The following is a 13,397-nucleotide window of genomic DNA, read 5'->3' on the forward strand; positions in this document are numbered from 1 at the left end:
ATGTTTATTGTAGAAGAATTTTGAATTCTTAAGATTGGAACGGGCAGCGTGGTCATTTTCTGGAGGAAGTTAGGATTGCCATCATAACTACGCCATGTTTGTCTTTTCACAAAAAAGCATCTAGTTTTTATGTATATTTGCTCTCCAACCAGCGCAAGCCAGTGTGATTAGAGCTGTCTTGCACTAGGAATTAGAACCCACAGGAAGAGCCACAGGAGGAATAACAGAAAAGGTAGAGGCCGCCTTGGGGAAAGGAAGGTCATAAAGTATTTCTGTCTTAAAACAGGGAACGTTCGAAAGCACAGGTAAGTCGGTTGTTCTCGACTGTTCCCCTTTGGATTTAGGATAAAATGTACATGGGAAGAGTCACTCATTTGCATCATGCCTTTAGACACAATGTTTACGGGGGGGACATTTTCCTGGAAGCCAGAACGTAGCAGTTTCAAACACATTTCATGTTATCACTTGAAAAGACAGCATTAAACGTGGGCCTTCCTGGTGTTGTGTGAGTTCTCCTGTAGTAATGCTCCCTCTCCTTTCATCGTTTCAGAAAGAAACTTCATAAAGTGTGATAAGACCTATTGGTTCTTTTTTTTTTTTTAAGATTTTTTTATTTATGCTTTTGAGAGAGATTGAGAGAATGGGGTGAGGGGCACTGGGAGAAGCAGGCTCCCCACTGAGCGGGGAGCCCGACGTGAGGCTTGATCCCAGGACCCGGGGATCGTGACCTGAGCCGAAGGCAGACGCTTCACCGACTGACCCACCCAGGTGTCCCAGATCTATCAGTTCTTACAAAATAGTTTGGTCATCTTCGGGAACGGGATATGTTGCTTCCGCATGTCACCGTCTTGCGGGTCGCAGAGGCTGGATCTGAAATTGAAGGGCAGTGTGAGGGCATTCACCAAGTGCACTGCCCATCTCCCACTGCTTGTTTGTGCATGAGACCAGAACCCTGGCCAACGGGAAGCACTTCAAACCTAGGAGAGCGTCATCGATGGGTGAGGACAGGGGAATATCCAGAATCCGCTCAGGCTGAAAAAAGATGACGTTTAATGCCCTTTCTTAGCTTCAGGGCCAGAGAGTCCTGAGAAAGACCCACAGCCATGGGGAATTGCTGATCGTGGAGAGAGGATGGTCAGCTGCTTTGCTCTCCGTTCTGTGTCTGCGTGAAGAAGAAGCCTTATATACGCAGAAAAGCATTTGTAGGAATGAGCAGCCTTGGCCTTACAGGGGAGAAGAAACTGGACAAAGTATATTCCTTCTCTCATTGAGTCTGTATTTCCCATTGAAATGAGTCCATTCTCCCAGTGGGGATGGTTGACCCTCTCTGGTCCCTGAAGTGTTTATCAGAAAGGGGAGTTTCCAGAAGGCGGTGGAGGGCGGGGGAGGTGATGGTCACGTGACCATTCTAACTTCTCAAAAGGCCAGGAAGTTTCAGGCTGTTGAGCTTCACATACTTGCCAGGGAAGGTTCTAGAATCTGTTGCAAACAGCCTAAGAACAATACAGAAATATGCTCCACATTCCTTTAGCTCAGTGGGAAGGGAAAGTACAGGAGACAGTGTTAAGAGAGAATCAGGACATCCCCATGCCATTCCATGGTCTTTTGTGACATCCTCGTGGCTGTTTTGGAAAGGGTGCCCGGAGGTGCCAGTTGCGGATGGAAGCTGTCTAGTTTGTCGGGGTGTCCCCCGGCGGGATCCCGTTGGGACATTTTTATCCGTATACTTGATGCAGGATGCCTGCTGTAAAATGTATAGATAACTTCAGTGTAGTAAATACAGTTGATGAAAAGAAAGAGAATTCTTCAAGTGATCTTGACAGGTTGAATGGGAAAATTGAATCTGACCAAATAGTTAAGAGTGATTAAATGTTAACGTCCCACTACTGGGTTGCCCAACCAGCCACATGCCTACAGAGCAAGGAGAGTGTAGCTTACCAGCATATCACATTATCACTGATACCATTATCAATGCCAGAATGAGCATTTACTGAATATTACTGTGTGCCGGGCCCTGGGCTAAACGTTTTATGTGTATGATGTAATCTACAACAGCCATCGTCTGAAGTCAAAAGAATTGGCTGTCCCTACTTTACGGAGGCACAAAGAAGTTAAAAACTTGACCCAAGAAAATGTAGGTAGTAAGAGGTAATGAACTAGGGTTCAAAACCAAGGCAGTGGGACATCTTCTTTTCCACCATAATAAAATTCGATATGAAAATTAAAAAGAGACACCTGGGTGGCTCAGGGTTAAGTGTCTGCCTTTGGCTCAGGTCATGATCTCAGGGTCCTGGGATCGAGTCCTGAATCAGGCTCTCTGCTCAGCAGGGAGTCTCCTTCTCCCTCTCCCTATGTCCCTCCTTCTGCTTTTGCATGTGCACTGTCTCTCTCTCAGATAAATAAATAAAATCTTAAAAAAAAATTAGTTGATAGCTTTGATTACATAATAATCGAAAAGTGTGACACAAAATACTAACCAAAAACCCCCTTCTAAACAATTCCATCACGTTCCACTCTGTAGGTCAGGGCTACGGGCCGATGTCCTACATAACACATTGGGTTGGGACACATACTACGTTCATCAAAGTATGGCTCACAGTAGTTACCAAAGCTGCTCACGTAGGTTTCCAGTTACCAATGTGAGCAAAGCCGCTAACCAGGGGAGGATTCAGAGCATAGGGTCCCACCAATCAGTTGCTGCTTTAACGCACAAAAACAGAAGAGAGCTTACCTTTTTCCCTAAGTTTGGATTCTCGGGGATTCTGTATTAATAAAATGCAGTGTGTGTCTGGCACATAGTAGGTGCTCAAGAAAGTCATTGAATGAATGAATGAAAGTAGAGTTCTCAGGCACAAAGTTGATGGCAGAAATCACAAACTCCTTTCTCATTAGATTTATACCTGCGTAAAATAATACCTTAATGTAAGTAGGCGTTACATGTTTTTTAGGACTAAGTGGAACTTTAAACTTAAAAATTTCCAGTTGCGTAGTGTCGATACATAGAAATATCTCTAAGTACATGTATTGGCTTTGTATCTTACAACCTGGCAAAACTCACTTATTCTGGAAGGTTTTTTGGGTCGAGTGTTTGGGATTTCCCGTGGAGACCATTGTGTCCTTTGCCAACAGAGACATTCACCATGTCCTTCCCATCTTACACTTTGGATTTTTTTCTGGCCTTGTGCTGTTGAATAGACGGGACAGCAGACATCCTGGGCTCGTTCCTGGTCTCGGGGACGGCATTCCGTTTTCTGCCTTTAAGGCTGCTCATTAACCAAATTCGTGAAAGTCTCCTGTATTCCTGGTTTGCTCAAGCATTTTAAATCTTGAATGGTTGTTGAGTTTTGTCCAATGTTTTTCTCCGTCTGTTTGGATGACTAGGTGACGTTCTTTAGCCTGTGGTTACAGTGAGTAAAGTGCCTTTGGACACAACTAATGTTGCCTTGCGGGACAAATGTCACCTGTTAGTCCTGTGCTCCCCTCTGTATATTGCTGGAATGGATCTGCTAGCATGTTAAGAATTCTTGTGTCCTTGCCGATGACAGATATTTACCATTTTTTTGTATTATCATGTTTCTGTAGTCACAGTGTCAGGGTGAGGCTTATCTCTGAGAATGGGTTGGGAGCTCCTCCTTCCTCTTCAGTTTTCTGAAAAGTTTGATAAGATTTTTTTCCTTAAATGTTGTGTTGAATTCACCGGTGAAGTATGTTTTCTTTGTGGTAAGGTTTTTAATTACACATCCTGTTGTTTTTTTAACTGAGGTATTGTGGACATTTTATGAGTTCCACAGATTAAATTTCTTTAATAGATTCAGGGCCAATCAAGTTACTTCTTCTGGAATGAGCCTTAGCAGATTTCATCTTTAAAAAAAGTTGTCCCTTTCATCCTGGTTGTCAGGCTGGGATTTGGAGTAGTTATTCTCAGATATTGGTTTTTTTTTTTTTTTTTAAGATTTTATTTATTTATTTGACAGAGAGAGAACACAAGTAGGCAGAGAGGCAGGCAGAGAGAGAGGAGGAAGCAGGCTCCCTGCTGAGCAGAGAGCCGGATGCGGGACTCGATCCCAGGACCCTGAGATCATGACCTGAGCCGAAGGCAGCGGCTTAACCCACTGAGCCACCCAGGCGCCCTCAGATATTGGTGTTTTGTGTCTTTTTCCTGATCAGTTTACCTAGAGGTTTATCAATTGTATGATTTTTCTTTAAGACCCAGAATTTGGTTCCTTTTTTCCTCTTTTTCCTGCTCCCCATTTCTTTGATTTCTTTTTTTTTTTTTTAAGATTTTATTTATTTATTTGACAGAGATCACAAGTAGGCAGAGAGGCAGGCAGGCAGAGGAGAAAGCAGGCTCCCTGCTGAGCAGAGAGCCCGATGTGGGGCTCAATCCCAGGACCCTGGGATCATGACCTGAGCCGAAGGCAGAGGTGAGCCACCCACTGAGCCACCCAGGCGCCCCTCTTTGATTTCTGTTCTTTCTCATTTCCTGGCTTCTATCTCACTTGAATTCCATTTGCTCTTTTCTGGTTTTTTAAGGTAGGAGCTGAGGTCATTGATTTGAAACTGTTTCCGCTGCTGACATAGGATTTAACTCGGCGTGGGTTTATCAAGGATCCGCGTGTGGGATTCTTGGGGTTGCTTGGGAAAGCACTGAGCTAGGAGAAGAGTCTGTAATCTTCAGCAGGCTAGTTGCATTTTTGAAAGTGAAATTGTTTCCCATATATACCAGGGGGAGGCTTTGTTTCCATTTACAGGTTTTTAGAGGTCAAGGTCATTGTGCATTATTATAGTGCTTTTGTTGGCCCTTGAAGAATAATGAGGATTCATGATGCGGAAGAGAGGGATGGTGGGATCACAGTTGGAGAGAATCTTGGAGGTGATCAAGCCCATACCCTTATTGCATGGCTAAGGAAACTGAGGCCTGAAGCCATACAAGACCAGACGGACAAACACAGAGGGTCAATATGTGGGGCCAGCAGCGTTGTTCTGGTTTTTGTTGGGCCGGGGGGTGAGAAGCACGGGGAGTGAAGGATGCTGCAGAATTGAAGGGTGGGCTGTGGTTGTGCAGGTCTCCAGCTGGAAGGAAGAAAGCCATCTGGACTAATTAGGAGGCAATTGAATTTTGGTTAATTTATATGCATTTTGATGTTTGTACTATGATAACCAGTTTGGAAAAGCCGTAAAAATCATGCAATCATGGAGTTCTATGGAAGTTGCTCAGGCAGACCTGGAGAATATAGGGGGCTCGGGGCTTGCATTCTGGGGGGCTTGGGGCTCGTGCTCGCAGTGAATAAGCAAGGACCTGATAAAATCCCAGTATCTTAGGTCAAGGTGCTGGCGCCAGCAGGTGTCGATGCCACATTTAGAGATGCAAGGTGAGTTTGCAACAGAGGGGGACCAGCACCCAGGGGTCCAGTGCCCTGCAGTCAGCCACCCTAATCAAGGCTAACGTCACCGTGGGAATAAGGACAAAAGACAGCCTGACCTTGGGCAGCTCATTCTAGGGGGCAGGCAGCCGGTGGTATCGTCTAACTCCAGAACAGGGTTAAAAGAAGGACGCATTGAGGACCCAGAGGGAGAAGGTCTGGGAAGCTTCCCCAGCGCTCGCCCCTGGCAGCCGCGGGGCGTGGGCAGACTCCCCCACCGGCTCCAGGAACACTTCTCACCTGTTCAGCACATAGGCAGGCTCGGAAGTGATTGGAGGTCCCACGTCCCACACTGCGGCTTCGTCCGTGGGCTGGACGTGGGTTTGAATTTCACCCTTTCCTTTGAAAAACCGAGCTGAAGACTCAAATCATGCTTCACTTTAAAATCACGTTCGATCCCCCCCGTGGCACGTTCTTTTGTCATTTTGGGGACAAATGCCACTTGGACTGGAGACGGCCGTTAGACTCAGCAGTGTTTGTCCCCCTTCCACCTTCTCCACTTAGTGTGTGATGATTTTTTTTTTTTCCCCTCCTTTAAGGTCAAGTTAAATCCAGTTCCTCTCCAGTGGTGGGTGTTCTGGAAGCCGTTTTGAAAGGCAGCGGTTTGCAAACCTGACCCTGCTTCAGAATCACCTGGGGTTCCTCTTTATAGAGGGCGAGGGAGGGTCAGCCCCTGCTGGCCTGAAACTGATTCCATGAGGGAGGGACCGGGGTCGCATGTTTACAGGACTTCTCAGGTGAAGCCAGTGACGGAGCTGGGCTTGCGCATCAGGCTTGATGAGGGTACGTAGCCCCCGAAGCTGGGGCCGTTGTTTACCCCCTCAGCACCTGGCATTACCACGCGCCAAAGAGACTGGCTTCAGGGCTCTGGAAGGGGCGGGGAAGCGTTACGGGAGAGACGCAGAGTCTGCAGAGTCCCCAGCGCGATGTGGACCACGACTGCAACTTTGTTATATCAGGTCTTTAAAAAAAGCAGGCAAATGGTCACTTTGTTTTTTTGTGTTCTTTTTTGTTTTCTAGATCGTGAAGACCAGTCAATTCTTTGCACGTAAGTAAATATTGAACATTCTGACTTGTTTGTGATTCTGTTGGAAACTAAAGCAATTGTTTCTTGGTTGTTTGCTTTTTTTTAATTTAATTTTATTTTTTTGGTCTGGGAGGGGGAGAGTAGAGCAGTAATTTTAAGAATTGGATGTAAACCTTACAGTGACCATTTTAAGACTGAGATGGTATAGGTTGCTTAAATCCAGGGTCGCTGTTTGGTGGTCACACTGGGCGTCTCCCACATTTTGCAGTGTTTATCTGGGAAACCTTCATCTCTAGTTTCTGCGTGCACCTGGTAGGCTCGGCAGTGTGGACATGTCGGCAGTGTGTCCGCATTACCCATGGTCACCTGCCTCGTGTGCTGGATGCTCGAGCACCGGGAGTGAATGAAGCCATATCCACAGCGGGATGCCATTAGATTGGCTTAGCAAAGAATCGTTAGCTAGAAAGACCAGCCTGGCTTCAGTGTGGGCTGCATCGGAAGAGTGATCGGGAGGCTGTCAGTCGGTGCAGGCAAAAGCTGGAGGTATGACTGTGCCAAGTGTGCAGGGGAGTCACTGGAGGGCCTGGGGTGTCTGTTTGGCAGCCTGTAGGGGAAGTGCAGGCCCTGAGTGGAGGCAGTGGGTGTGGGGGAGGACCTGGCTGCGGTGCGCACTGCCTCTCTCACTACCCGCCTGGATGTGGAGCTCAGGAGAGGGCTGCCCCAGGTGCAGGCCTGTGAGAGGGGCTGCCTCCAGAGGACGGGAGGGAGAAGGCTGAGTGTGGAGCCCCTCGGAAAGGCAAGAGTCAGGCAGAGGTCAGGGAGGCTGAGGAGGCAGGAGGGTGTGTGTCCGTGGCTACGGCCAGCACAGAAGCCTGGAGACGGGGTGAGCCCCACAGAGACCGGGGCCCTGGGTGTGTCCGTCCAGCACCAGGGGCTGAGATGAAGGCAGAGGCCAGATTACACTCGAGAAAGGATGGGAGAGTGGAAAAGTTAAAATCCCAAACCGCAGGTGTAGGCCTGCTGCTCTCAAACTGTGGGGGAGAGTGAAGGGCAGTTGTTGGAGACTGACCGAATCTTGCTGTGCATGGTCCAGCGTTTACCGTGGACGAGTTTGAATGAGGGGCTGGAACCTTCTGGTCTCTAACTTCTCTTTTCCCTGATGTCGCAGCTCCGGTATCTGATATAAGCCAGGGGAGGAGAGGTGGAGGTAGCAGGCACGGGTCTGCTTGTTGCGTACGTTTTCTCCTAGCCTTGTTCAGCCTCTGGGGTTGTGCAGGTGAGCTTTTCCTGAACAGCCAACCAGCCTGGCACATCATGGCTTAAAATCCTCCTCCCGGCAACTGGGTTGTCTCAGCTGGTGTTTCCACCACTGGGGCTGCTCCTGTCTCTGCTGTGGGTTCTGGGGAGGGGGGGTTGCAGCTGCTGGCTCTTGGGGGGGGGCAAGGTTCCAGAAGCAGCAAGACAGTGAGCCCCAGTGCATGAGCCTCGTTCAAGTTCCTGCTCCTGTCACCTTTGCGGTCTTCCTAGCCCCAAGCAAGACACAGGGCCAAGGCGGGGGGAGCAGATAGAGTGAGAGTGGAGACGGTTGGGACCATCGCTGTGGTCCATCCTCCACGGGAGAGCGGCGGAGTGGAACCAGATCCCGTCCATCAAAAGGTGGAGCCGTTGCAGCAAGTGGGGGACAGCAGAGCAAGGGAACAGAGAACATGAGGTGGAGAAGCTGTCCCATGGGGCACGGGCAGAGGGGAGCGCACTGTTGGGAGGGAGTAGACAGGTCAGGACAGTGTAGGGGTCTCGATGGAGTAGAACCAATGATGCTGGGGATGCTGGAGGCAGAGCAGGAAAAGCAGGCAGTGAGGCCGTGGGCAGAGGGGAGCTCACTGGAATTGAGGGTGCTGAGGGGCGGGGTCTGGGATGTGTCCCTCACCTGCGGAGAGGAGGGGCTCAGCCGCGCATGCGCACATGCACACACAGGGACGCGTCATCAGCCCTTCGTAAGGCTAAAGGTTTTCACCTAGTGGAGCGTCCTTCTTTCCAAGATCATATCCTTTCCACTCTTTTGGAATAAAATGTGCTTAATTTTTGGAAACAAGAGGAGAGGTTTTGTTCTTAATGATCTCCCTGGGAGAGAATAATCCAGAAGTCCAGAACCATTGGAGAGGAGTGGTGGGGCAGGCTGGGGGCTCCTTCCCATGCCAGGGTCTGCAGACACCGTAAGGGAGAGCGAGCAGGACGCCGGGCTCAGGTCTGGGGGCACCGCGGAGGGGAGAGAGGGGGTGGTCCTCACCTGGAAGGGGGGTCCGTGGACTGCTCAGTGAAGAGGTGGCAGGTGTGGGGGCCTTTGCTCCCTCTGGAAGGGGGATCCGGGGTGTGCAGAGGAAACGGGATTGTGGTTCTGGATCGGGGGAGAGGACAGCGTGGGAGCAGACTGTGAAAATGCCAAGCGACCCGCGGAGACGATGTCTTGGGCACCAAGCGGGGTTGAGCATGGCAGGGTGGTGAGCCCGGAGGATTCCTAGGAGTCCCAGGGTGGGATGGGGGGCTTGGGCCTCTGTGGGCAGTGGCTGTGCCTGGTACTTCCAGATCCCAGTGCTTGCTAGCTCAGGTGGCCAGGCTTGCAGCTGGATGAGTTTCTAGACCCTGATTCTTCTCACACTCCCTGATGGCTTCCTGAAGAATCGGTGTTCTAGGTGGACAAGGGAGGTGCCCTGAAGCCTGTAGGCACGGAGGACATCAGGAGAGGAGTGGCAGTTTTCAAGGATTTTGGTGCAAGCACAGCATACGGTGTGAAGTAAGGAACACATGTTAGCTTGAACTCAGCATGCGGAAAAATTAACCTACATTGCTGCGCATCACCCAGTTTCCTGATTTCTGCCATCCACTCCTGTGTTTCAGGGCTCCAGCCCCAGCATCTCACCGTGTCCTCTGACCCCTCTGTCTGCAGGGCCCCGTTTCTGGCAAGCTGTCGGACATTTCTGTCTGGTCCTAGCCGGTCCCATAGCTCTGGTCTGACCCACTTTATGGATCCCGGCTGGCTTTGTGCCTTTACCATCATCTTCCCTCTGGGGACCGAAATCTCCTCAAATTGAGTCCCGTCTATATGACAGGTTCCAACGCACACTGATTTTTCTCTCCCCAACCCTCTTTTATATCCATTGCCGCCCTTGGTTCCTTGTTTGGGTTGCCCAGACCATGCTTTACAACTAGGCGGAAGGGTGGGGACTGTGACCTACCTCGACTGGTCTTAATAACCTCGGAGACCCCAGCACCCTACTCTGAACAGGGAACATATTTCAGAAACAGATAAAAGGGCAAACAAAAGCACGAATCTCAATGAGGTAGGAACCAAGATGACAGGCTGAAGTATGGATTACTGGTGATACTGTATGTTTTCAAGGGAAAACCTTCCTGATACCATTTTTAAAAGGCATTTTGAGTTTGAAACTTAAAAGCTACACAGAAATAGAATGGTACGTGGGCTGTGTATGCCCATCACCCAGCTTCTGTGATTTAAAATTTTTTTTTACCACTTTTCTTCATTTTTAGCCTTCTAAAAACTTTTGCTGATGCATTTCCCCACATTTTTATTTTTAAAAAATTCAAACCTACTTTAGGTTGACAGAATGATACTTTAAATGGCTGCATACCCTTTACCTTGTCAGTTTCCTATGTGCAAAAGCTTTTTTTTTTTTTTTTTTTTTTTTTTACCATTTGCAACTGGATTGCAGACTTCCTGACACCCTGGGATTCTTCAAGTGACTTCCCAGGACAAGGATGTCCCCACGTAACTGCGGGCTATCCTCACGCTGAGAAGGTCCACATCAGTTCTATAGTATCTGATGTAGGATCCGATTTCCAGTTTTAAAAAAGATTTTATTTATTTATTTGACAGACAGAGATCACAAGTAGGCAGAGAGGCAGGCAGAGAGAGAGGAGGAAGCAGGCTCCCTGCTGAGCAGAGAGCCCAATGCGGGGCTCGATCCCAGGACCCTGGGATCATGACCTGAGCTGAAGGCAGAGGCTTTAACCCACCGAGCCACCCAGGTGCCCCTCTAATGTATTTTTTCTCATTTTTAAAATCCACGATCCTTGCCTTAGGTCTCTTCATTTCAATTCTGTATTCTAGAGTAGTCTTTAACTTTTTGCTTTCTTTTGTTGTTTATCTCATTGGCTGGTGTTCTTTAAAAGTTATTATTTTTTTTTTAATAAAAAAAGTTATTGGGGCACCTGGGAGGCTCAGTCGTTAAGCGTCTACCTTCGGCTCAGGTCATGATGCCAGGATCCTGGGATTGAGCCCCACATCAGGCTCCCTGCTCAGCCAGGAGCCTGTTTCTCCCTTTCCCTCTCCCTCTGCTTATGTTCTTCTGTCAAATAAATAAAATCTTTTTTTTTTTTTTTTTTAAGTTATTTAGAACCCGATCTGCAAGTGTCTTGTGATGCAGTTTTGACCCGGCCCACCCAGGGCCTACTCGCCCACACAGTGCTCGTGCTGTGGACCCCAGCCTTAAGCTTATGGGGTCCCGGGCCACCTGCACTTCTGACCAGCCAGCTATGTATTTGGGGGTCACTGCCCTGTTGGGTTTGATAATTCACGAGGATGACGAATCAGATCCAGCCAGAGCAGAGACAGCAAGGGTAAGGTCTGGGAGCATCCCCATTGTAAACCTTCCATATCCTCTGGACACTTCCCCGCCTAGAACGTGGATGTTTATCCCCAGCCAGGAAGCTCCCCCGAGCTTCAGAGTCTGGAGTCTTTAAGGGGTTTTGTCAAGCAGGAATGAGTGATTGAATCATGGGCCGTGGGTTTTAATTCTGTCTCCAGCCCCTCTCCCCTCCTGGGATATTGGGGTGATTTCCTTGACTCGGTGCCCAAACCTCTGATCTCTGGACTGGTCTTCCAGTGTGGCCAGTGCCCATCCTGGAACTATCTAGGGGCCTGTTGTGAGTCCCCTCGTTGGCACAAGCTCTCAGGACCCCCCATAAATGACAGAGACTATCCAAGGACTTAGAGGCTCCCTCCCAGGAACCAGGGACAAAGACCACCCACGTCCTTCATCGTACACCATCGGTTAATCATCACACGGAAATCTAGGCATTGGGACTCTCCATGAAATGGATAAACGAACTACATTCTGCTCATGAGTGAGGCAGAAGAGAATGTGTGGGTTGCCAGTCTGTGCTGTCTGGTGACAGTACCCCACATCCCCACATCCAGTAATCTGGGAGCCAGGGGCAGGACGTGGACCTCCGCAGACCTCTCCTCCCTGAGCAGGTGGTTTTGGAGCTTGGGTGACTATCTATTGATGTATCTATTTATTTATTTAAGAGAGCGCAGGAGAGTGCGTGTTGAGCACGAGTGGGGGGAGGGGGCAGATGGAGAGGGAAAGAGAGCATCTCCTGCAGACTCTGCGCTGAGCATGGAGCCTGGTGTGGGGCTGGAACTCACAACCCCGAGATCTCGACCTGAGCTGAAATCAACTCAGCCAGCTGAGCCACTCAGGTGCCCTGGGTTGACTATTTTTGTTGAGGACTTTTGGTAAAGGTTGGGATGCAGGAAACACTCAGGGAAGGAATGAGTGCTGTTGATAGAATGAAAGGTTAGATAGAGAACGCTAATCTACTTTTGTCACCAGAAGTGACCTCTGCAGGCATTTGTAATTAGGGTAATTTTAGGCTCCTTTGTCCTTAATTAATAGGGTCGGATTTCTGAAGTGAGTCTCGTAGAGTCCCCTTCTGTCTTCTTGAGCACAAAGTGGCCGTCAGCAAGTACCTTCTCTTTCCTTCCCTTTAACTTGTCCGGTCATCTGATTGTGGATATTTCCAAGCATAAAGCACAGTTGAAAGAATTTTGAGTCAAGACCCATAGATGTCTCCAGCTAGATTCTACCATTAATATTTCACTCGATTTGCTGTACGATATATTGCCGTGTTCCTCCTCTGTCCATCCGTCGATCCATTTTATTGTTCGTGCTGGGAGGAATTTTTTTCCTTTTCCACCTTGCATCCTGCGCCCGGGGCTTTGCAAATTAACTGGCCGTAGAGTAATAGGAGAAACGACTACGATTATCTGCACACACACGGGAGTACTCCGTGAGGAGCATTTGCTGAGTATCCAGAAATAAAAGGCTTATATGCTAAGCTTGACCAAAAAGAAAGAGAGGGCTTCAAGGAGAGAGCGTGGAGGGTTCTGTCGGGCTGTACCATGCTGACAGACGGCTGACTTTGTAGTTCCTGGGTCTGTCTTTTTCCAGTCAGGACACTCCCTGGGATGAATGGCCTCTATATTTTCAGGAGGCTGTGCTTAAGGTTAGGTAATGTTTCCTTCCGTGGCTGCGGATTGATATTTTCAGTTTAAAGTAATTTTTATACCGCTTTGATGAGCTGTCAATCCCTTCACTTGATTTATTTCAAGTTTAAGTTTATTGAACTTTATTTCAAGTTCAATTACAGACTTCGGTGCCCTTCCCCTTAAGCACCTCAGTGTACATTACATTAACTGAAGTCCAGTATTTACATCTTTCTCTTTGGAGCTAAAATCTGTGTATAATGAACTACGCAAATCTTAAATACACGTCTGCAGGGCTGTTTGTGTAACCGGAACCTCTGTTGCGTTGGGGAACATTATAGTCACCCTGGGAGAAAGTTCCCCAGTAGATCTTTTGGCCTCGGCACTCTTTCTTAATTCTTGGATGCTCCTGGTTATGATATTTAATAACATTTTTCTTGTTCATATCTATTAGAAGCTACACTGTGACTTGAGAAGTAGGAAAATGTGAAACAATGTATCTTAGATTTGAGAGAATAGGATCCGTTCTGTGGTGTCTTTGAGTAGCCACCAAAGAAGTCCAAGAATATTATAACTGGGATTTCTTCAACTTTAGCCAACACACAACCAAGCTGCTTAAGTTTCCTGTGTGACATTAACTATTAACTATTTACTCAATTTT

The 13,397-nt window shown here is 48.3% G+C and overlaps 1 protein-coding gene across 6 annotated transcripts in view; it reads left to right on the plus strand.

Annotated features, from left to right (window-relative positions):
• Positions 1–13,397, plus strand: part of MYH10 (myosin heavy chain 10) — a 118,115-nt gene that overhangs the window by 20,872 nt on the left and 83,846 nt on the right. For all 6 annotated transcript variants that reach the window (XM_059380380.1, XM_059380379.1, XM_059380383.1 and 3 more), the window contains exon 4: positions 6,444–6,471. In XM_059380380.1, coding sequence (XP_059236363.1) covers positions 6,444–6,471 — 28 coding nt within the window. The remainder of the gene's footprint in view (positions 1–6,443; positions 6,472–13,397) is intronic.

The sequence above is a fragment of the Mustela nigripes genome, chromosome 16 (genome assembly GCF_022355385.1).
Source record: "Mustela nigripes isolate SB6536 chromosome 16, MUSNIG.SB6536, whole genome shotgun sequence".
Taxonomy (NCBI): Eukaryota; Metazoa; Chordata; class Mammalia; order Carnivora; family Mustelidae; genus Mustela; species Mustela nigripes.